Raw genomic sequence first — 24,243 nt, 5'->3', positions numbered from 1 at the left:
GTGTAAGAATCAGAGCGTGGTTTAGAACTGGAACGCTTCTCATCCAACATCTTCCTGAGATCTGCTCTCTTCCTCCCAACGCTCACATCTGCGCCCAATTCCTAGAGGGAGGAGGGGGACGATTGCACATTAGTCTTCTGATCCTGCCAAACTATGATCCAAATATTGAGATGGACCAGCATCCTCAGAGCTTTTAGAGGAAGACTTGGGACGGTAGGGGAATGAGCTTCCTGAAAACAGTGGTCTGCACCTTCGTCACCCTGAACTTCTCGACCATCACCTTAGAAGAGGTGCCGAAAAGCCCAGGCAGCGACAGTGGAGCATCAATAAGAAAGGCTTACTCCTTCCTCCTGATATTTGTGATATTTAACCACAAATGCCTCTCTGTAGTCACCGTTGCTGCCGTTATGACTACAGTGTATCCATCTCCTTATAGCTACTTCCAGCAGGATAAAGCACCATGTCACAAAGCTCAGATCATCTCAGACTGGTTTCTTGAACATAATGAGTTCACTTGGCCTCCACACTCAAATGGCCTCCACAGTCACCAGTAGGGCTGGGCGATATAATTAACGATATGATCATGCACATGTAGTCAGTAAATCTGGTTCCATGATTACCGCTAAATCGCCATCACCTGCTTTTAAATGGAGCAGCATTTAATAGACAGAGTCGTAGATCGCTGACAAGCTACACAATATAGCATTCATTATCGAAGGCGATTCATCTGGGATAATGAATGTGATATTGCATAGCTTGTCAGCGATCTACGGCTCTGTCTATTAAATGCTGCTCCATTTAAAAGCAGGTGATGGTGATTAAGCGATAATCATGGAATCAGCTTTACTGATTAGATGCGCATGATCATATCGTTAGATATATCGCCCAGCCCTAGTCACCATATATCAATCCAATAGAGCAGCTTTGGGATGTGTTGGAATGGGAGATTCACATCATGGATGTGCAGCCGACAAATCTGCAGCAACTGTGTGATGCTATCATGTCAATATGGACCAAAATCTCTGAGGAATGTTTCCAGCACATTCCACGACCCACCTAGGCAAGTGTAATCTATTTCACGACCCACCAAAATATTTGAGAAAAAAATAACGGTTGACATTACTTTAAGCCTAATCTTACTTAAAAGTTTAATGACAGAAATTAAGTATTTAGGAAAAATAACAATTTTATTTTAGAGTACAACTGAAAAATTTCACTACTAATATTTTTTAGTTTTATTTTTGTTTACTGACATTAACATATGTAGTGTCCATAAAAACGTGAAACAGGCTCACTCCAGTGAACTCTAATCTGTGCTGTTGTGTTTTGTTGCAGGAAATGCATTCATGATCCTTCTGTGTGTGTCAGATTGAATGGAGCACAATCCAACACTTTTTTTTTTTTTTTTTTAAGAAAAGTATAAGAAGCAAAGCAGAGCTATCTAAAACAGTTTGGAGAATAAAATAATTGTGAAATAGGTAAAAAATTATAATAAACAGATGTCTCATTTAAAAAAAAAAAAACTGGATGACATTTAGTTCAGGCAGAAATGTATTTTTGCAGTGGTTAAATGTTCAGCAATATCTTCAAAAGATTTCTGAACTTTGGCAAATTTTTGAACTTACCTTTTTTGAATACTTTATATTTAATGTGTTCATTTATGTCCAATATTAGTGTTAAACTGTTGGACTATAAATGAAATCTTCTATCGATATTCATCATTGGCTAATCTTGCAGAACATTTATACTGATAACTTCCATGTGCAGATGCAGCAAATTTGTCACAGGACGCACGTCAAGGTGCGTGCGACCATATATGAACTAGCAGTTTTAAATGCAGTATGTTTATATTTATAGTTAGTTTATGTTATAAAGCATATTTTTTTAGATTATTGGTGATTCCATAGGCTCTCTATCATACACCTGTGCTGTTTAAAACACCAAATAGTTATGCTATGACAAGAACAAAGATTCTCTTGCTCCACCCATGCATGATAATATCGTGTATTGTCGATCTCACGGGCTGACGATATGACAATTAGAAAAATTACCATATGGCACAACACTAATCTCGAAGTAAGTTTGCAAACGCCTTCAGTCACTTGTGAGAGGTGAGATGGCACATACACTAACATTAATGTGATTAAAGGTGTATAGTGATATCAAATGATAAACCTGTCAGTCATCCATGTTCACAGCTTTTATCTGTATGTGCATCTGTCCTGAACATGTCTGAGAGTCAGGGAGTCAGGGCCTGTTAGATTCGAGACAGAGACATTATAAAAGACCTTCAGATGTTTTCTGATTCGTAAAGAATGTCTACAGCCCATTGAGACCAAAGCTGCTAGAAAATGAAAGCATATGAATGTTGGATCTCTTTTTCCCTGTTATCTATACTAAATATAGTTTCATGTTTTTACAAGGTTCAGTGCTAACCCATCAGATGCTTTGGAGACTGAGAGAATGGCTGTCTGGACAACACATGTGCCTTTTTCTCCCACTTTCGCTTCTTCTGTGTCTTTCGGTCTCTGCCTCAATTACTATTTTTCTCACTTCTTATCACTTTGTCCCCTTCATCGCTTTTATTAGTCTCTTCATATTTCCCCACCCCTTTCTTTCAGCTCTTCCCTTCATTCTTCTATTCCTATCATGTGCTTCCTCTCTTTGATCTGAAGTTCTCCTCTTCTCACATCCACATTCCTTGTTTTGTCTTCTTTAAGAACATGTTCAACCAAGTGCTACTGTTTATTTTGGAGATGTGCAATACACATTCACCAGATCTGTTATCAATTAATAATATACATCATTTAGATTACCTTTGCTATCATCTAAAACTTAAAATTATAAAAAAAACACTAATAAATCAATAACACTGATCAGTGTAACCTTTAACAAATCTCAAATTGTTGTTTTGATGCCTAAATTCACTTAGCATTCATATAGCATTTAAGATGATTGATTTTATGCGTTTAATTTATTTATTTACATTTATTTAGATAAAATTGTATATATTTTAATATTAGCCGTTTATTACTTATTGGCCATAATTATGAAAACAATTGCTTGTCCTTTTTTTTTCTGTCCTCTTAGCCATTCTTTAATTCTTCCATTCTGTTTTGCGTCATTCTTCAATTGCAAATAACTTGCAATTTTTCTGCCCGAAATCTTTACATTTAGTTCCCACTTAAGTATGTTCTTTCAAAGTATACTACTTTTTAAGGGACCACTTGCTCTGCTTATACTTATAAAATAAAAATAATAATAATAATAATAATAAAATGGGTGCAAACTGGAACGTACCATGTGTCTAATAAGCAAGCGTGTGGACTGGCCTTATCACTGGATACTTTAGTGTCAAATTTCAAAGGTCTGCAGCACGAGCAGCATTACAGAAGCTTACATGCTTCTTTCGGACCTAATGCATTGAGCACAATGCCAGCCTAGGAGAAAAGAGCCTGTCTTTGTTCACATTCATCAGAGCTGCTCCATTTTAAAAAAAGGAGAAAAACAAGGCATCACATTAAAAACACAAGTGGAAGTTGAGTTACTTCTGTTTTCTCTGGGGAAAGCTGATCTTAGATCTGTGGTTTTGACCTAAACAAACAGCAATCACTAAAGAAGCCATCATTTCTTCATTAAAGATGATTAATAGTGTAATATTTTTGCTGGATTGCTGCTTATTTATCTGTTCGCCCTTCTGTTATTTCATTCCAGCTATAAAGGACATGCTGTGAATGATATCAAAACCGCAGTTGTCTGCGATACATATCTGTTTAGGAGCTTGGCCCAACGAATGCCACATGTTTGGTTTGTTGTAATCACGGTTTAGGCAACTTCTGAGGAACGACCAGCCTAAAACAGTGTGTATATAGCAACTGTCAAAACAGAGCTTTTTCCAAGGCCAATCCATTATCATCTCCAACATTTCAGAGCTTGTTTTCTTTTAATTGCTAACTTAGGTCATTGTCTATGGTTTCAGGCCGCTGCACAGCAGTAGTCTGTATCAAAGGATCTCTCCCCACCCCTGTTTATAGTCACAATTCCAAACACTTAATGTGGACAACAAAATAAGACTTGAAGTAAAGATGATTTTGGGGTGTGGGTCAAATGGGTCGGAAAAAAGGGGTTCATGGAGAAATTAAGAATTTTATGAAGCAAATGTGGCTGCGTACATCAGCCTTCACACCCATGTCTTCACACTGTATAAAATAACAAGGGCATTTTGTAATGCCAGTGTGTCATTTCAAATGCTTTAGGTGAATGTAGTGTATAAAGCAACAGCTGTTTTTGTTCATCGTTCTGTGGGTTGTGATAGAGCTGCTAATGCAACTGCTGCACGTGTGTTTGTGTGTGTGAACAGGGGGCTAATCAGACGGCCACAGTGATTGTGTTGTGCGCTTTGAGAGACTTTAACCTGGTGCAGGAGACGTGTCAGCTAGCTATCAGAGACGTGGGGGGGCTGGAGGTTCTCATCAACCTGCTTGACACGGATGACATCAGATGTAAAGTAAGTGCGTCCAAACTCAATTATTTGAGTCAGAGGTCAAAATTTGAGTCTGAGGAATGTTTACATTTCTTTTTGAAAGTTTCTTAGGCTCACAATGGTTGCATTAATTTGATAACAAAATACGGTTAATTCAGCAGTATTGTGAAATGTTTCTAGCATATTCCTGTAATGGCAGCACTGAATTTTCAGTCTTCAGTGTCACATGATCCTTCAGAAGTCCTTGATATATGCTGATTTGGTGCTCAAAACATTTCTTATGAAAACAGTGCTGCTTAATTTTTTTTGGAAAGGCTTTTTTGATGAGCAGAACGTTCAAAAGAACATTTTTTTTTTTTTTTTTTTATGATTTTGTAATTTTATTAACTTTACTGACACTTTTGATCAATTTAATGCATCCTTGCTGAAAAGAATTATTCAGCAATAATATAATAATAAAAAAAATGTTTTTGCTTTTATATTTTAGTATCTACATTAGTCACAAATTAATAGCTTTTACCTGCTATTTATACCCACATGATAATACAAGTAAAATATACAATTATAAAGGCATATCAAACTGAAATGTGTTGAGGCCACTACCAATTTTGCTCTTTTTACATGACAACAGTCAGGCAAAGAGAAGAATAAAATTCCAACAAGTTCATAAATGTATACAATAAAAACACATTTCAGTCAATTCACCATGCAACAGCATTCGATATGTGAAGTAGTCATTTTAAAACTGGATACTTTACTCTCCCTTGCTGTTAGATTGGTTCTCTGAAGATCTTGAGGGAGATCAGTTGTAACTCTCTGATTCGACAAACCATCGCTGATCTGGGTGGTTTACAGACCATGGTGTCCATTCTGGACGCTCCTGTCAAAGAGCTGAAATGCCTGGCTGCAGAGACCATCGCCAATGTGGCCAAATTCAGACGGGCACGCAAGACGGTCAGACAGTATGGTGGCATCAAGAGACTGGTGAGAAATGTGAAGTCTGTGCTTGTGTGTGTTTGTCAAAACAGGTGACCATAATGAAAAACTTGCATATGTTGAAGGAACATACGTATACAGTCCCACAGTCTATGCCCCCCCCCCCCCCTCGGTCTCTCTTTAAAGACTGTTTCTCCCAATATTTTTTTTTTATGCCAGCATCAAAGGGAGCACACAGATTGGATGTCGTGCTCCCCCTCATCCTGGCATGTGTGTTTATTGACAGAGTGACGCTCGGTATGATTAGGGCTTGCGTGTTACTCTGCTCTGTATATTTACTCGGGGGCAGACTCGGACGATCTCAATGTAGCTACCATAGATTAGTTACATTTAAAAACCCAGACCACCTCTGAACAGCATGCGCAAGTAATGCTATGTTAGAGCGGCCTTCTGGTTTGACGGCAGGGGAAACATGAAATGTACTCTTTGAAGGATGTGATCTTTTGTAGGTTTTGATGTGAAATAGTCTGAATTTTAAGCCCTCTTAAGTAACAGCCAATCTTTGGCTGATGATGAATGTTTAGATGAATGTTGGCAGCTTAAGGGCAGGAGATTGTGAAGTGCACCATGACCCTATTAATAAAACATTAATGTGTGTTTTCACGACACGACTCTCTTACCTTAATGCGGAGAGAAATGAAAACAAAAAAAGCACAATACTGAATAGTAACGGAAAAATAATAATATCATGTGAAGCAGAGTGACAAATCTATTGCAGTATTACAAAATTCAAGCACAGGAAAGTGTGTTTGAAAAGCTGAAGTTGTTTCTGGCAGGTGGAGTTGTTGGACTGCGTGCCTGACAGTGTGTCTCTGAGTGCGGAGCAGGAGAGGGATGCGGATGTGGCGCGCTGTGGGGCTCTGGCTCTTTGGAGCTGTAGCAAGAGCACCAGGAACAAGGAATCCATCCGTCAGGCCGGGGGAATCCCCCTGCTCGCCCGGTTGCTCAAGTCATCACAGAAGAACATGCTCATCCCTGTGGTGGGAACCTTGCAGGAGTGCGCTTCTGAGGTTTGCTTCATCTCTTAGATTGAGCCACTTTTTTTAGAATATGAATGTAGACCCCATTCATATTCTAAAATGAATATGAATGTAGTCCCCAATTGTTATGCTTAGTCCCCAAGCTTTGGATAAAAGCAACTGCAAAATGACCACATGTAAATGAACACAAATATTTTGAATACCCTTTCACAAACAAATAGTACTACTTTATGTACTGAACCAAAAGCAGATGCTTAAAATATTTATTTGAAATTTCGGTCGTAGCTACACTGAAAATGTTTAGTGTAGAACTTACTTTGAAGTAATTTTCCCTCATAAATGTCCATAAATCCAACCTGATCCCATGAAGGTGCGTATCAGTAGCACAAGTTTGTTTTGATTTGGTGTACTATTTATACACTTATGCACGCCAACAAATTGCATATCATTTGCACGCAAAAACTGCGTATTATATGCATGTCAAATATGTGTGAATTATAAGTATGCCAAAGGCAATTTCTGTGTATCAATAGCATGAATTTATTTTTGCATTTGGCATACTATTTATATGCATTTTCATTAGACTGTGTTCGTAATTTTCATAAATAATTACAAATAAAAGGCAAGAAACACAGTAAATTAAATATGAAATTTTGAAGTAGAAAGTCTAAAGTACTGCGTTTCATTGTAAAACGTAGAAAGAAATTAAGAAATAATATTTTTATTCAGCAAAGATGCGCTAAATTATTCAAAAGCAACAGTAGAGATTTATAATGTTAAAAATGTTTCAAATAAATTCTGTTCTTTTGAACTTTCTATTCATCAAAGAATCCCAGAACAATTTCACGATTTCCCCACAAAGCTATTAAGCAGCACAAACTGTTAGAAAAAATATTTTTATTAGAAATAATCTAATGTTAGAATAATATAATTATAAAAATAAAATAAGAAATGTTTCTTGAGCGCCAAAACAGCATATTCAATTTGTTTTTGGAGGTTGGTGGAAGTTCTGAAAATTCAGCTTTGCCATCAAATCAATAAATTACTTAAAATCTAAATGTTATTTTAAATTTGTTTTTGATCAAATCATTCTTAGTGTGGTTCAAATAAAAAAATCTCACAGACCCGTAACTTTTGAACGGTATGTTTAGTTTTAATTCTAAATGTATTGTTATAACAATTATTTATATATATATATATATATATATATATATATATATATATATATATATACAGCATGGGATTATAAATAGCATTAAATACTATAAAATATATTTACATACACAAGTATTGTGAAACACAATGCAAGCTGCAAATGCTACATGTAAAGCCACTCTATACAAGGACACTTGACTGAAAATAGCACGCTGTTCATGAAACCTAACTTATGACTGGCAGATTGTTTCTATTAAAGGACCAGTTTGAAGATGTGACTGTATGAAGCCAGAAGCAAGAAACCCAAGGATGAAATGAGCACTATGCCTCTGCAACCAATGTTGTTTGGCAAGGCAGAGTGGTTTTTACAGTAGGTGTTCAGCGTAGAGAGTCATTCTGCATGTTTGTGTTGGCAGAAGAGCTACAGAATTGCTATACAGACTGAGGGCATGATTGAGGATCTGGTGAAGAACCTCAGCTGTGACAACCAGGAGCTCCAAATGCACTGTGCCAGCGCTATCTTTAAGGTAAGGCCATACACACTCAAATACTCTTTTCTTTGGCACTGTGTAAAAGGAGTGAGGTTGAGGTAAAATGAAATGAAAAAACTAATATAGTCCTGGCTCTGATCATCAGTGCGGTGCACATCTCAATGCTGGCTAAATCTGTGTACTGTATGTGTGTGGCTTCATTCCTTTCTTAGTGTGCAGAAGATAAACATACCCGTGATTTGGTGCGGCAGTACGACGGACTGAAGCCACTGGTCATGTTGCTCAACAAAGCTGAAAACAAGCAGTTACTAGCTGCCACGACTGGAGCCATCTGGAAATGTTCCATCAGCTTGGAAAATGTAGCTAAGTATGTGCATGTAACTACAGAGCTTCTGCACAAACATTTCTTTTAATTTTTCAGGAAAATTATGACAGTTTTCCTCTCAGAACAAGCATACTTATTATATGTGGAAGAAATATTTTAAACAGTATATTAATTCACATAATTTATCACAGATAGAAATAAATTAGAAGTTTGACATTTCTGATTAGTTTCATGAGGTTTATGGCATTTATTTAGCAGAATACAGGTTTAGTTTATCTTAATTACGTTGCTTAAAATCTAAATTTCATTGTGTAGTCAATAGAACTCTTGATCTCAGTGTGGCATATTTAGACAAGGAGGAGTCAAATCAATGTGAGATGCATAATTGGCTCCAGATTTGGTCAAATTGTCCACCACTCGTAAGAACGGGTCTGGTAAGGTGAAGGACAGAGGATGTGCAATCAAACGCAGCCTTCGTTTTTATGAGATGTCTCATTTGTTCACTTCTAACACTCAGATTTTCCATGGCTTAAAGCTGTGAACCATTGTCCATCCGAGTCTGAACTGAGTGCAGCTACAGAAGTGATCATTTGAAGAGAGCGCAACAGTTTTCATAAACTGTGAGAATGAGCTCTGATCTTTTATGATGACTTTTTGCTAGAGGAATGCCAATTGTTCTTTCACCCACACCACTAACAAAAGATGAAGTAAAGTGTTGATTTTATAGACACCCGTGATGTGTTAGTCGAGGCCGTTGCTCCATTAGTGGCAAGTGGGATGTGGGACATGTGGAATGCTTCTCTGAAACAGTCGTGCTGTAATAATCAGGAGTGTAAGTTGAAATACTCTTAAACCATTTGTCATGTAAAGCACGCTGGTCTTTATTCCAATGTCATTTAGCTCAGCGAAGATGATGACCATCCTGGAAGCTTTCCTGGTGTAATTTTTCTGGCGGCTGATGTCTTTTAAGCCAGTAATTTTCCCCCATAAATAAAAAAAAAAAGCTTGGAATCATCATCTGGCTTGCCCATTATGTCACACAAGCACTCTCATACAAAAGTGATTTACACACATTAGTTTGCAGTGTGCGTTTGGGGACGTACTCTTACAGGGCTCAAAAATGCATTCTTTAATTCTTCCATTACCTGTCTATAAATTATCAGGTGTTATTTTCACAGCTTTAAAGCCAAGGAGCTGATGAATCTTTATAACATCTTTAGTTTATGATAAGAGCATTTTTTATTTTTATTTTATTTTATGGGATTGTTATAGACTAGGATGTGTAGAAGGATCTACTGTCTGGCCCCACACCAGCCGCAAATAGAATAGAATTGAAAGAGGAATTCAGAGGGAGGCTTCTGTTTGAAATGGCCCAGTAGCAGCAAGTCCACTCTCTCTCCACCTCATAAGTCAAAACTGACAAATACTCATCCTGCGTTTACATCAGGCTTAGTTTGCTGAAACTGGAGGCAAGTGCCCCATGCCAGATTTAATTCACTTAATGTTCTATTAGCCAAATAAGTGTCTTCTAAGGAAAGTAATGCTCTGTGAAAACATTGAATTGTTAAGATTGGGACCACGGTAATACCTTTGAAGAAGCCTTGCTGAAACATATGCTTAAAAGAGAGATTAAACAAGCCAGTAAACAAAGTTTGTGAACATCACTGAAGTATAAACTCCTGTTCACACCGAAAAAGATAAAAAATAAAAATAAAAAAAATCCTAGAGAATAGTGTACTCCACATCACAACTATATATATATATATATATATATATATATATATATATATATATATATATATATATATATATATATATATATATAAAATACAGCTCAGAGGAACAATATTGTTTTCAGATCACGACCGATCTAAAATATACAGATAGAATTGTGTTACCCATTCTCAATGGAAAAGTGCCCAAGCAACATTGCTCAAAAAAGTTGCCCAGCAAAATTGCTCAAATTGCCCCGTTTATAATCAGCCTTCGTGTCGCATTAACTTTGAGGGTCCCATCAACTTGCATATTATTGTCTTTATGGAGAGGTGTAATTTTTCCCTCAAAATCCATTTTGATTATTGCACAGGTGTGCCTTAGGCTGGACACTATAAAAGGCTACTCTAAAATGTGCAGTTTCACTGTATTGGGTGGTCCGGTATCTGGTCAGTATCTGGTGTGACCACCATTTGCCTCACACAGTGCAACACATCTCCTTCGCATAGAGTTGATCAGGTTGTTGATTGTGGCCTGTGGAATGTTGGTCCACTTCAATGGCTGTCCGAAGTTGCTGAATATTGGCAGGAACTGGAACGCGCTGTCGTATACACCGATCCAGAGCATCCCAAACATGCTCAATGGATGATATGTCCGGAGAGTATGCTGGCCATGCAAGAACCGGAGATCTTTTCAGCTTCCAGGAATTGTGTACAGATCAATGCAACATGGGACTATGCATTAACATGCTGCAACATGAGGTGATGGTCGTGGACGTATGGCACAACAATGGGCCTCAGGATGTCATCACGGTGTCTCTGTGCATTCAAAATGCCATCAATAAAATGCACCTGAGTTAGTTGTCCATAACCCCTTCGATCCACAATGTTGACACCAGCAAACTGCTCACCCACACAACGCCATACATGCTGTCTGCCATCTGCCCTGTACAGTGAAAACCGGGATTCATCCATAGAGAAAACACCTCTCCAAAGTGCCAGACGCCATCGAATGTGAGCATTTTCCCACTCAAGTCGGTTATGACAACAAACTGCTGTCAGGTCGAGACCCCGTTGAGGACGACGAGGATGCAGATGAGCTTTTCTGAGATGGTTTCTGACAGTTTTTGCAGAAATTCTTTGGTTATGAAAACCGATTGTTGCAGCAGCTGTCCGGCTGGCTGGTCTCAGATAATCTTGGAGTGGAAGATGCTGGATGTGTAGGTCCTGGGCTGGTGGTCGATGTTGTGAGGCCAGTTGGTTGTACTGCCAAATTCTCTGAAACACCTTTGGAAACGACTTATGGTAGAGAAATAAACATTCACTTCATGGGCAACAGCTCTGGTGGACATTCCTGCAGTCAGCATGCCAATTGCAGACTCCATCAAAACTTGCGACATCTGTGGCATTGTGCTGTGTGATAAAATTGCACATTTTAGAGTGTTTTTTTTTTTTTTGTGGCCAGCCTTAGGCACACCCATGCAATAATCATGCTGTCTAATCATTATTTTGATATGCCACACCTGTGAGGTGGATGGATTGTCTCGGCAAAGGAGAAGTGCTCACTACAACAGATTTAGACAGATTTGTGAACAATATTTGAGATAAATAGGCCTTTTGTATACATAGAAAAAGTCTTAGATCTTTGAGCTCAGCTCATGAAAAATGGGGGTAAAAACAAAAAGTTTTAGAATTTTGTTTAGAATTTTGGTCAGTGAAAATGTTGCATTTTCACAAAATGGGCATAGTGAAAGTAAAGTGACGTGTACCATACTAGGAATTTGTGCTCTGCATTTAACCCATCCAAGTGCACACACACAGTAGTGAACACACACACACCGTGAAAACACACCCGGTGCAGTGGGCAGCCATATTGCTCCAGTGCCCGGGGAGCCGTTGGGGGTTCGGTGCCTTGCTCAAGGGTCTCCCCTCAGCTGTAGTATTGAAGGTGGAAGAGAGCGCTGGTTATTCATTCCCCCCACAGATAGTTCCTGCTGGACCGGAGCATCGAACCTGCAACTTTCATCTTACAAGTCCCACTCTCTAACCATAAGGCCACGAATGAATGCCCCCAAAGAAATCTACGTACTGTATGCAATTTTCCTTGCACATATCAGGATTTATAAAAAGTAAACTAGGTCTAAATATGTGGGCACCCTACAGACATCCATTAAGACTGCAATATTTAATTGAAATGTGTATTTCAAAGAGAAAACAGAGTTTAAAATCATTCTGTTTACTTCATCTCTTCGCTAACTCCCGTAAAATAGTTCACATGCAAGGTCTAGAGCAGGAATCTCTGCAGGAAAGTATATTTTGTGGTCCAGAGTTGAGGAACCTTCTCTAGACCTTGCCGGTTTAATCTGTTTAAATCCGTATTCTGCCAGATAAAGCCCATCAAACCTAAAGAGATGCACAAACAAACAAAAAATATATTTTCTTTTTGTCTTTTATATTGTTAAACATGGTTTCGCATGGATTGGAATATGCATATGGAAATGTTAAGCAGATTATAGTATGCATATTAAAACTAGTTTTATAAAGACGCACACTTTTAGGATGAACTCTACAGAAAGTTTTATACATGAGGCCTCAGGTCTTTTAATCAGTGTATTGGTTCTTATCAACACTTTATCTTTATCCAGAACATAATAAAGATTCATTTTGTGCTAGAAGTGCCAAACTATATAGAGCTACATTATTCTCCCTTCACTTGCACAGGTGGCTGGTTTAAAGTTTGAGATGTCAATTGTACAGAAAACCACTGTGTTACTGGCAGAATATTTAATGCATTCTTGGACATGAAAAAATAACTGGTTTTACTACCTTTTTTTTTCTTTTTTTTGTACAACATAGAAAGCAACAAGGTCAAACACAGCATTTGGAATAAAACAACCAACCATTTATGTAAAATGAAATCTGCCAAGGGAGGGGAGCGCTAGGTCATTGATCATTTACCAGGGAATGTTTTCCCGATCCATCTGGTCTCAGTGTAAGTGCAGTGTGCCATTTCAGAAACATTCCTGGCCTGGCATTTTAAGGCAAAAATCATTTCAGAATGTATTTTACAGTGGTCATAATTTTGAGGTGCTTTTCCTCCTTATTATTCTCCGCTGAAAGCACACACGCTGAGAGTTCTGGTGTTGCCAGCAGCAGACAGCATGTCTTTGTGTGGATGACGAGAGGGCTGGTCACTTGAGTCCAGTAAAAAGAGGGGTTCAGGGCTGGGTCGAGGGGCTTTTAGAAGGTGGTGGTGACTGGAGAGGATGTGAGACCTCCACAAATGTGCTGGGAAAGGCATATGTTAACCATTTACCTGATTAATGATGCATAAAATTCAAATTGTTATATTATAACTAGAAAAATATTGTTAAGATTTTGCTCATAACCTTAATTTAATGATACACAAAGGGTGATATTCACTGGAGTAGTTAGTTGTATAGGGCTTTTAATTCAATATCACAGTTATCTAGGATCTTTCAGCTAAGAATTCATTAAAGGCTTAATTACGTACTAATTTCTAATGATGAATATTCTAAATAGGGCAAAGTAGTTTTGGTGGGCTGAAGTCACTGACCGAAACAGTGACTTTTAATTAATGCTATCCAGTGAGGTGTTTTGACCATGTCAGCATCTTTTTTGTGCATTTTTTTTTCTATCTATCTATCTATCTATCTATCTATCTATCTATCTATCTATCTATCTATCTATCTATCTATCTATCTATCTATCTATCTATCTATCTATCTATCTATCTATCTATCTATCTAATCTAATCTAATTTTGGTGCATCCCTTCTAAATTTCCCTCTCTTCCCACAGTAGTGCCATCCAAATTATCCCTAATTCATTTTGAAATTACTTACCTTTGTTGTATATCCCACAGAAATAAATGAAGATTTTTTAAATGTTTTCTTCAAAGAAACCGCTAAATTACATAAGATTGAAAACTAAAAAGAATGGTGGCAAACAATTCTCCAAGTACACAAAAAAGAGAAAACTATAATTTTAACTGACCCAGGACTGAAAACGTTTGTTTAAAATTGCATTTAAAACTATATCTCCAATAACCTACATTAGAAAAGTATAAAAGCTTGTTTGAGAAAATGAGAGAAGGGAACAGTTTCTAAGTCAGGAATGTTTTAACTGCGGATCTTAGCAAAAGGGTCAAATGTTTTGGTGAATCAGTGAATTTTTATTTACAACTATAACAATGCTCTTCAATAATCTTAATCAAAGAGTCAATGGGAGCATTTAGGATGCTGTTATGAGCTCTAAAATGGTGCATGCTCACTCTTTAAACTTATTTTTGTGGAAGCAACTGATCTGTGCTGTTTTTATGTTGTTTCTCTTGGCATGATTATTTGGCAGGTTGGTGGTTGGCTTTACAAAAATTGACAACACCCACAGTCCATTTATCCACAACTTTAATGTAGCATACTGATAACACTTTGCTGATGGCATCTCTGTTTTACATGCTCTGTGTAGGCCTGGCCTTTTTTCCAACTTTTTATGCTGAGCTAATTTTGGCAGCTGTTCTTTTCATTTCTGTTTTATTTGCAAGAAAATGTTTGGTTGACTTTGACCAGAGCCAAGTGGACACTCCATTGAGTCTTCAGGGCTGCTTAGCCAGAAACCGTAACTGTGAATAAAAACAGCCATATAGCTTAACCATACATCAGAGATTTGTTGAGGCTCTGCGACCACATTATATGCCTTTTAAATCTTTATTGTAGTTTAGCACTACTTGGAAAACAAAGCCAGAATCGCACCAAAAGCTCTTGTTGTTTTGCTCCAAACCAAAAATGTGGTCATTGAGCATAAATGCATATTGAGCACAGCGTGGGAAATGTTGTGGTAATAAAGGATCACCAGATTTATTCTCCTCCTAGATATCCACAACCCTTATGAATACTTCCTGTTGCTATTTAGGGTTTTGAATCTTAATGTTCTTACAATCGGTTACATGATGATGAAAAAAAAAAATGTTTTATCTAATTATAAACAAACCATTTCATGTTTTTGTATCCATTGAAGAAAGGTCCTTCAGAGCAATATTGACACAACTTGCTCTCTTTCATTGAATTCCCATGGATTTCCAGTTATCCCATCAGACCACATTTTGAACCCAAAATTTTAAACATACAGGGGAAAAACTCACTGTTACAAAACTTTATACAGCATTCAGCGGCTGTGTTTTAATTTATTTATTTTTTAGTACAAGCAAGAAGGAGTTTACAGAGGAAATGTGCACAAGTAAAAAGTAATAAAAAAAAAAAAAATGCATGTGTGAAAGCAGATAAAAAATTGATTCCTAGTATTTTTTTTCATTGACTTGCATATGAGTAATAATTTCTTGCTCTCTATCTTTCATTCTCTCTGACAGGTTTCAGGAGTATAGGGCACTAGAAATTCTGGTAGGTCTGCTCAAAGACCAACCTGAAGAAGTGCTTGTTAATGTAGTGGGAGCTTTGGGAGAATGTGCCCAAATATCGGAGAATCTTGCCACCATCCGCAAGAGCGGTGGTATTCAGCCTTTGGTCCGCTTACTCAGCGGCACCAACCAGGCCCTTCTGGTAAACGTCACAAGGGCCGTGGGAGCCTGTGCCACTGATCCTGAGAACATGCCGTAAGTCTTTCCTCAGTTTTATTGAAATTTTACAGCAAATTTGTCTTTTGCAAGCCAAATAATAACACTCTGTACTGTATTAGTATTAGTAACACATTTTCTCTGTGCTCATATAAGACTGTTTTTACTGATTTTGTATTACCTAATTAACCTGGATCTAAAACAGTTGTCCAGAAACAATCCAGCAGCTGACAATGCTCACAGTGTCCAACCTTGGCCCTGTAATCCCTCTCACTGTTGCCATTGGCTTAGTTTAGGATGACAAGGCACTGTTTTTGTTCTCTGTAAAATACTCCATGTTCACCGCTTCTGTGGCGGATCCAACGGGGCCTGGGATGTGCAGCTTGACCAGTCGCCATGCTCCACACATGCAGGGCAAGAGCCCTCAGCCCTGGTACTGTAATTACAGGGCTCAGAGACCTGTGTTTACTCTACCTGCTGTGAGACTCATAGTTGCGGCCAGGGTGGAGGCCTTTTATTGTCTCATTGTGGTCAGTTTGAATAAACTGCAAAGCACTTCAGACAACTGCCATTTGGACTTGCTAAAGAGAAAAAGGCAGGCGAACAGAAGCACAGATGTGTTCACGGAATGTCTTTTTCAGCTTTTCACCTCGTTTACTTTACTGTACTGTACTAGATTATAGTCTGTATTGAGCGTCACAGGCTGTGTGCAAAAACAAATGAACAACACAACCAGTGTAGTCTAATTTGCTAACAAATAACTCGTGAATACTTTGTGGTGAATAAAAACATACATTGTGACCAGTGTAGTCTGATTACTGAAACAAATGACTCTCATGAGTTAGTTCTTTTAATGAATAGTTCAAAAAGACGAGTTGCTAGAATTAATCAGTCTGAAACACGGCCCTGTATAATTTACGACATAACCAGAGGGAGTAAGCAAAATGGACTTTATAACTGAAATGACCCAAATCAATCTGTCAAATCGGAATTTAATCTTGTTTAATCGACTCAAACATAATTGAATAAAATTGGATGAAAATCAAAAACAAAGAGCTTGTGAATGGGAACAGAGTCCGGAAATCTGTATCAAACCCAGCCCTAGTGGGGACATAAACAGAAAAACAAGTACCATTGTCTTTACAAAACTGTCATGTAATTTACACATTCACAGGGTTTTGACAATCTTTTTTCTCTGTATATTTAACACATCTGACTCTCATTGCTTTTACAAGACTGTTAAAGACTGCAGTCCTTCTTAATTAATGCTGGACACAAATGAAGAGCATTTTGTTCCTTTCTCTTCAGCACCCAAGCTCACACAGCCTTTGTCTGAAAGATTAATACGTTCAGGGATGTGAGCAACCACAGTGGTTTAGTAAAAGTCCATAAAGCTTGTTTTTGAAGAAATAAGGTCAGTCATTTCATTTGACTCATTGAGTGACCAAGAATTTCAATCCAGTAGTTCTATGTAACAGCTCTTTAACATGTTTTTCTTGTTTTCTCAGGGAATCTATATTTAGTACCTGTATTTTTGTTCCCAGTTCCTTATAACAGGGTGTATTTTTTAAATGCTTTTTTATTCCTTTTTCGTTCTGTTGATGGTTTATTTTGAGAATTAAACCGTAGTCTACAAAGCAATTAGCATAGCTCGTACTTGATGATTGTTTTCTTTCATAGAACAGCCTTTAAAACATTCGAATAACCTTTTCAAAATTCTTTATTTAAATAGATCTTTATACATCTAATGGCCATTAAACAATTGCAACTAAATTTCCCATTGCTGTTGTCGAACACACAAACTTCCTCAGTTAAACCAGTACAGGGATTGATTCGTAGACACATCCAACGACTAGTGCTGAGTGCATCTTACCTGTTCAAGTATAGGATTATGCACCAGAAGGATTTAGTGGCCTCTTGGGGTAGCATGAGTCTCTCCCTGTTATCATGCTTCTCAAACTGATTTATTATCAGGATGGGGTTGGGGGGTACGCTTGGCGTTAAGATGACTCTGATCAGTGCTCGGCCCGGCCTCCATTCACTGGTTCCCCCCTTTGCAGCATGGTTTAGCAATGATGACAGCATTGAATGTCGGCCTTGTTGTTGATCCACACATGGGAAACAGTTTACATGTTATTTATAATGTACTTGACAAACGGACTGCACTGAAGAGTCATTTTCCTGGACTTCCCAGAGCCTGGCTACATCATATAGAATCATATCCACACCATGAAATACAGCCTGTTCTTAAGTAAACCTCACTCAGAAGCAGTGAAATATAGAAAGACTTGTCTCTGAGAATGTTTGACTTGGAAAATGTACTTTCTCTGGGTTTTTTCCTCCTCCGACTCGCCGACAGGAACGGAGTTAAACGGTGTGCTTTGTGCAAGTGTGTGTGAATGTATGTGTTTGTCCACGGTCTGCTATTAATATCTGCATGGATCTCCAAAAAGGATTGTATGGGTCAGGCCTCGGCCAGACGGATGCGAACATGTTTTAATGGAGTTGTTGGAAGATGAGCAGGGGGTAATGGCGAAAGGAACTGAGCAGGTGGGATCGGATGGGAAAGCCATGCTGAGCAACTGTCTGATCTGCTACTGGAATGTTTTCATCATCACACCAGGAGGGATAGTCTGCTGCAAAAGCCAAACTGAATCCTGGGAAAAACAGACATATAAACATGTTTGGAAAACAAGTAATGAGTTTGCAATGTACATTGCATTGTATACTATGTAATGGGAGGTGATAAATCAGGTTGATGTAACATCTTACTCAGTATCCAGAGGTTACAAGTTGTTAATCTTCTCTCTCAGGATAATCGATCGTCTTGATGGTGTACGTCTTCTTTGGTCTTTGCTGAAGAACCCCAATCCAGATGTTCAGGCCAGTGCTGCTTGGGCCATCTGCCCCTGCATTGAAAATGCAAAGGTATGTTTAATTATGCCCAGTTTCAAAACCGGTCCATCTGTATCTCGCCATGTTAAAAATGACCAAGTAGGCCAATTCTAATGCCATTGTGAAATCAGTATTTAAAATAAAAACATGAAGAACAGAGATGCTAACACTAACAAAAGAACTACTAAATGCACATTTAAGAGTGCTGCCCTCTAAATCGTCCACAAAGTAAACCAAAATGACGTGTTCAGAATTGCAGTGTCCATAACATGGACAAAGCAGTAGGTCTCATCTATATATAGGATATAAATCTCATAGTTGGCCCAGAGCAAGTCTGCTTTCCTGAGCCTCTTGTGTAACACATTAAAACAATTACATGATTGTTCCTGTAGATTATCAGCACAGTTACAAATAAAAGAACATTGTTGTATAAAGTATCTTTTTTTATTTTTTTTGTCTAAACCAACAATTTTCTGTTTCTCTCAGGGGAAGAATTTCTTATCTTTTGTTTCTCTGTGTACTCCCATGTTATGTGTGGCTAAAATAAAGCAGGTTCACTTCATGGACTGCAATGGGTCAACAGCCCTTAGCATGCGCATTCAGAGAGAGGAGAGTGAGGGTTGGTGGCAAGGGCTCTGTGAAATTACGTACCTATCCAGACCAGGAACCTGATCGGCCTCACAGCAGCAGTTATTTAGATAAAGGCCTATGTGGATTGAGTTAGTAGCTCCAGGGCCAGATTTATGAGAATCATGCTTGAGGAACTGCGTCTGGGCACTTTAAAATCCCTACCAGCGCACAAACACACACTCACAGCTGGTACTTATGAATTTTCTAGTGATTATTAGCTACTGTGAGGTCATGCAATGCATACAACGTTATCTGAGGACCATTCTTAATCAGTCCAGTTAGTCCAAAGAATCTAGGTGTTGTACATTACTGATTTTCTACTATTTTTTTTTTTTTTTTTTTTCAAAAAATGGCACAATAGTGTAATGAAATCACTTTCAAACACTTTTTTGCTGGTAAACATGGTGAATCTACTTGAGCCCACTGTGAAATCTGTATGGGGAAATCTTTTGCCCTCCACATAATTCCTGATCCCGTGTATACCTACTGAAATTACTGTATTTGGTCTGTGAAAATTTGTCGTACAATGGTAAATGTGGCCGCACTTTCTCAGTGCACAATTTTATTATATTTTCAATCCGCAGCAGTGAAACTAGTCGAGCATCAGCGGCAGAGCCTGTTGGTGAAAGAAATCACCCTGATTTGCTGTTCAGCTTAGTGAAGCAATGCACAAAAAAACAGAAGTGATGAAAAGCATGTAAAAGTTGAAGCCAAGAGGGCACATAAATTACTGATCAGACATATTCAAAGAAGCTACAGTATGTAGCATATCCTTCTGTGGTGAGTGAGATATTAAGGCAAGCACTGCTTTGTTAACAGTTTGTATATTCACAGTCCTAGGTATTCTGGTGTCTCTTTTTGAATTATGAATACAGGCTACTGCCACCTTCTGGTATGGAGAGTTATTTCCTCTCATGCAGGTGCAGAATGTGCATGCTAGTTGGTCGTGGATGTAGTATTTGCAGTGTGTTCAAGCACAACCAGACGCAGGTGATGTGAGGTGACACAACAATCTGATTAGTTGACGCTGGTTCGTTTATGTGCACGTTAAATTAAAACATCTTCCAGAAGCATTCATGTAAATGTTATACCTCACACTCAATTCCCTTAATGCTATAATGTTTTTTGAGTGCAGTTTCCTCATTTCATTCCTTGTCTCTCATATTCCCACTCTCAGCAGCTTGTTCTTTACTTTTTATCCCTCGGGCATTTTCCTATCCTTCTTTCAGCTTGGCTTACATTGGTTTTTGTACACTGTTTGTGTTTCATCCGTTCTCCCTCACTCTTCCTCGCTCTCTGCACATCTCGCTTCGTGCTGTGTTTGCTGATGTGGAACTTAGTTGGGGATGTTTTTGTGGGCCCTGGGTTGAAAGGGTTCCTCAGTGACCCTCCGCAGCTGGTGGCTCTGCCATACTTCCTCTTCTGCTCCCGCTTTTCTCTCTCACTCTCTCTTTCCCAGTGTTCATCAGTATTCCCGTACTGCCATTTCCTGTGTGAGACACGCTGCAAATTCCTCCCCTCTCCTCCCTGATCTGTCCCCAGAGACACTAAACACAGAGCTCATCCTTTGGCTTCACTTTAGAGGCTCACCCTGCTCTGCACGCTTGACCTGCTCTGGCTCTCCTCTTCTCTTTCTGGGTCTGCAGGGTGGTAGGCAGACTTTCACTGTGCTGTGTACAAGGGTTTATTAGGGTTAAGCTGTGTTGTGAAATACAGGGTTATAGAAGGACAGACTTTATTATTATCAAGAGAACCCCAGAGGACTGCACTTACAAGAGGGTCAGGGACTTCAGACTTTCTGTAGACTTTCTTTGCACAGGGTAAACTCAAAGACGTAGTTGTGTCTTTATTCAGTAAAAATAGCAGGTGGGAATACAAGAATGGTTTATTTACTGAATGTTCAGCTTCACCTGATTCCAAAACCATAATCATATGCCTCTGTACAATCAATAAAGATATCACTGTATTATGTTATAATTGTTCTGAACAGCCTTGTGCCATGCTGACATTCCACATACCCTCTGACACAACTGAAATGACTGGACTGAATACAAAAGAGCGACTAAAGTTGCAATTTCTGGGCAATATGTGTGTTTTTAATTCCCATTAATTTACATGTGACCTAGGGTCATTGGTAGAAAAAACGTCCTCCAGACTAAAACCATCTCTGCTTTACACACACACACACACACGTTTTTTTTTTTTTTTTTTTTTTTTTGTGAAAATTGGGGACATCCCATAGGCGTAATGGTTTTTATAATGTAGAAATTGTATATTCTATGGCCCTTCACCAACCCTAACCCTCACAGGAAACTTTGTGCATTTTTACTTTCTCAAAAAAAACCTCATTCTGTATGATTTATAAGCGTTTTGAAAAATGGGACATGTGTTATGTCCTCATAAGTCACCCTCTCCTTGTAATACCTGTGTCATACCCATGTCATTATGCAGAGTTGTGTCCTGATATGTCACAAAAACATGCCCACACACACACAAACAAAGACAAAGGGAAAAATAACAAAATGCAATTTTTTCAGCCATATTTCCTCTGTGAGGTGAGTATATTCTCTAGGTAGTGTGGACTGATTGAGTTTGACATGTACAGGTTTAATAGTGACAGAATGAGTACAGAATCTCACAGTCTTTGTCTCACCCCAAAGCACGCTGGAGTGTGTCTCCAAGTATCATAAGAGAAATTTGGCTATTCTCAGTAGTTCAGTGAATGATTTAACACATGATAAATTACACATGATCATTTCATGATATTTTCTTGTTTTCCCTGTGTATAGGATGCTGGGGAAATGGTGCGTTCCTTTGTGGGTGGTTTGGAGCTCATTATTAACTTGCTAAAATCACAGAATAAAGATGTGCTGGCCAGTGTTTGTGCAGCCATCGCCAAAATTGCCAAAGATGTAGAGAACCTGGCAGTTATTACAGACCATGGTGTGGTTCCCCTGCTGGCCAATCTCACCAACACTGTGAGTGCTGATCTATAGACAAATTCTCTTCTCTGAGATCGTCCTTTTATTAATTTCACAGTAGGCATCTTAGTAACCATACTAAAAAATGTGTAACCATCAGTACTCTTTTCAATAAGGTTTTCTCTGTCCCCTCTCTCTGTGTGATTGTACAGGGGGATGATAAGTTACGGCGGTACTTGGCAGAAGCCATCGCCTGCAGCTGTACGTGGGGGAGTAACTGTGCATCATTTGGGGAAGCTGGAGCTGTAGCCCCACTGGTGCACTATCTTCGCTCAAAAGACCCTTTGGTGCACCAAGCGACAGCCCGGGCTCTGTTTGAGCTGTCTAAAGACCCTAACAACTGCATCACAATGCACGAAAACGGAGTGGTCAAGGTACTGATCGGACTGCGTGTTAGTTTTATATATCTGCTTTATTTAAATTATATATATATATATATATATATTTATTTGTATATATATATATGTATATATATATGTTTATATATATATATATATATATATATATATATATATATTTATTTGTATATATATATATATATATATATATATATATATATATATATATATATATATATATATATATATATATATATATATATATATATATCTGTGTGTGTTTATGTATTTTACTATTATTATTATTATTTTTTTTGCATTGCTAGCTGATTGTTGGCACACCACAGCTTGCAGCATGTGAAAACATCGCTAATAAGCTTTTAATTTTTGTTTTTCAAACTACTTTTGAGCAATGAGTGCAGAAAAACAAGGCATGTTTTCTTTGCTTTTTTTTGTGCTTTTTTTGAAGAGGTGAGGGGTGGTAGTTTGGGGGATGGACGTTCGAGCATTTTCTAACTGTCATGGGAATTCAGTAGAGCAAACAGCAGTGTATACTGAGCTTCACTCCGCCACCCCCCAGTTATCCCCTGTGCCCTAGCATGCCAGGGCTGCTGAGCATTGAAAGGCTGTTGCGCAGGGAACAGTTGCTCAGCAAGCTGCTGGGAAGAAGGAGCAGAATGTGACTGTGGCATGACTTTGGTCTTGGGTGACAGAATACTGCTGGGATACTTTCTGAGAAGCAGGTTCTGGAATCCACTCAATGTGCTGCTCAAATCAAAATGCTAGACAACATGGTCTTTAAAACTTTTCGCAATAATTGCTCAATTTATAAATAACTAAAGAGGTTTACATGTAAGGTGTGATGTAGGTTTTTATTGTAGCTCTTGCAGGGTTATTTAAGGAAAACTGCTCTCCACTAATGCCAAAGATCAAGCATTTCAAGATGTGGCTGTTAGAGTGACTGGTCTAGACTACAGAAGCTCAAAAGAAACCTAATGCATTTTATTACTGAACACAATAATGTCACCAAGTAATTAGCATAACCCTTAAACTAAAATACTATTCCATTCTCAGAAAAATGAAAAATAAAGAGACATATTTTACCTTATTTTTCAATTAAGGATTCATAGTAGTAACTTAAGGGTATTTATAACTACTCTAAGGTACAAATGTGCACCTTATAGGGGTGCATAAGGTCAAAAGTTGTCTTTTTAAAGGTATTGCCCTAGTGACAAGGTGTTGCAACTATAAATGTGCTATTTTTGGACACTGAAAGTCTAAGAAGTCTTTCATAGACTAAACCAGCATCCTACATTTACTTAGACTGCGCTAAACATAGACTCAAGATACTCTACCTGATGACTGTGCTTGTAGGTAACACTATGAACTATGTATTGTTCAATAAAACATTTATGACATTTTATTCCTGCCATGTACACTTTAATTCCATTTGGGAAGAAGAAAAACTTGTTTTGCCAGTATTCAAATTTAACCACATTTTACTTTCCCAATGGGATTTTCACATGAGAAAACAGTTTGAGAGCTTGTACATACAGTTAAAAAGCTTCCCCCACACCCCCAATAACAACTGGATATAAATTATGAGAGTGGTTACGTGTTGAAGCCAAATATTTTTTCCCATGTTCCTTTAATGGTGTGCTGTAGTAT

At 38.2% G+C, this 24,243-nt stretch overlaps 3 protein-coding genes across 5 annotated transcripts in view; 1 reads left to right on the top strand and 2 right to left on the bottom strand.

Annotated features, from left to right (window-relative positions):
• The window catches only part of LOC128025236 (actin filament-associated protein 1-like), a 319,996-nt gene that overhangs the window by 185,738 nt on the left and 110,015 nt on the right, over positions 1–24,243 (bottom strand). The gene's annotated exons all lie outside the window — the stretch shown is intronic.
• Positions 1–24,243, bottom strand: part of LOC128025244 (ras-related protein Rab-18-B) — a 285,505-nt gene that overhangs the window by 198,738 nt on the left and 62,524 nt on the right. The gene's annotated exons all lie outside the window — the stretch shown is intronic.
• LOC128025246 (outer dynein arm-docking complex subunit 2-like) overlaps positions 1–24,243 on the top strand; it is a 50,154-nt gene that overhangs the window by 19,492 nt on the left and 6,419 nt on the right. Inside the window, exons 12-20 of the mRNA XM_052611397.1 lie at positions 4,361–4,507; positions 5,258–5,467; positions 6,256–6,489; positions 8,031–8,141; positions 8,318–8,472; positions 15,528–15,770; positions 18,545–18,659; positions 22,046–22,234; positions 22,390–22,611. Coding sequence (XP_052467357.1) covers positions 4,361–4,507; positions 5,258–5,467; positions 6,256–6,489; positions 8,031–8,141; positions 8,318–8,472; positions 15,528–15,770; positions 18,545–18,659; positions 22,046–22,234; positions 22,390–22,611 — 1,626 coding nt within the window. The remainder of the gene's footprint in view (positions 1–4,360; positions 4,508–5,257; positions 5,468–6,255; positions 6,490–8,030; positions 8,142–8,317; positions 8,473–15,527; positions 15,771–18,544; positions 18,660–22,045; positions 22,235–22,389; positions 22,612–24,243) is intronic.

Source organism: Carassius gibelio, chromosome A12 (genome assembly GCF_023724105.1).
Source record: "Carassius gibelio isolate Cgi1373 ecotype wild population from Czech Republic chromosome A12, carGib1.2-hapl.c, whole genome shotgun sequence".
NCBI classification, from domain to species: domain Eukaryota; kingdom Metazoa; phylum Chordata; class Actinopteri; order Cypriniformes; family Cyprinidae; genus Carassius; species Carassius gibelio.
The sequence above is the reverse complement of the archived record's forward strand: the minus strand, read 5'-3'. Positions and strand labels throughout refer to the sequence as shown.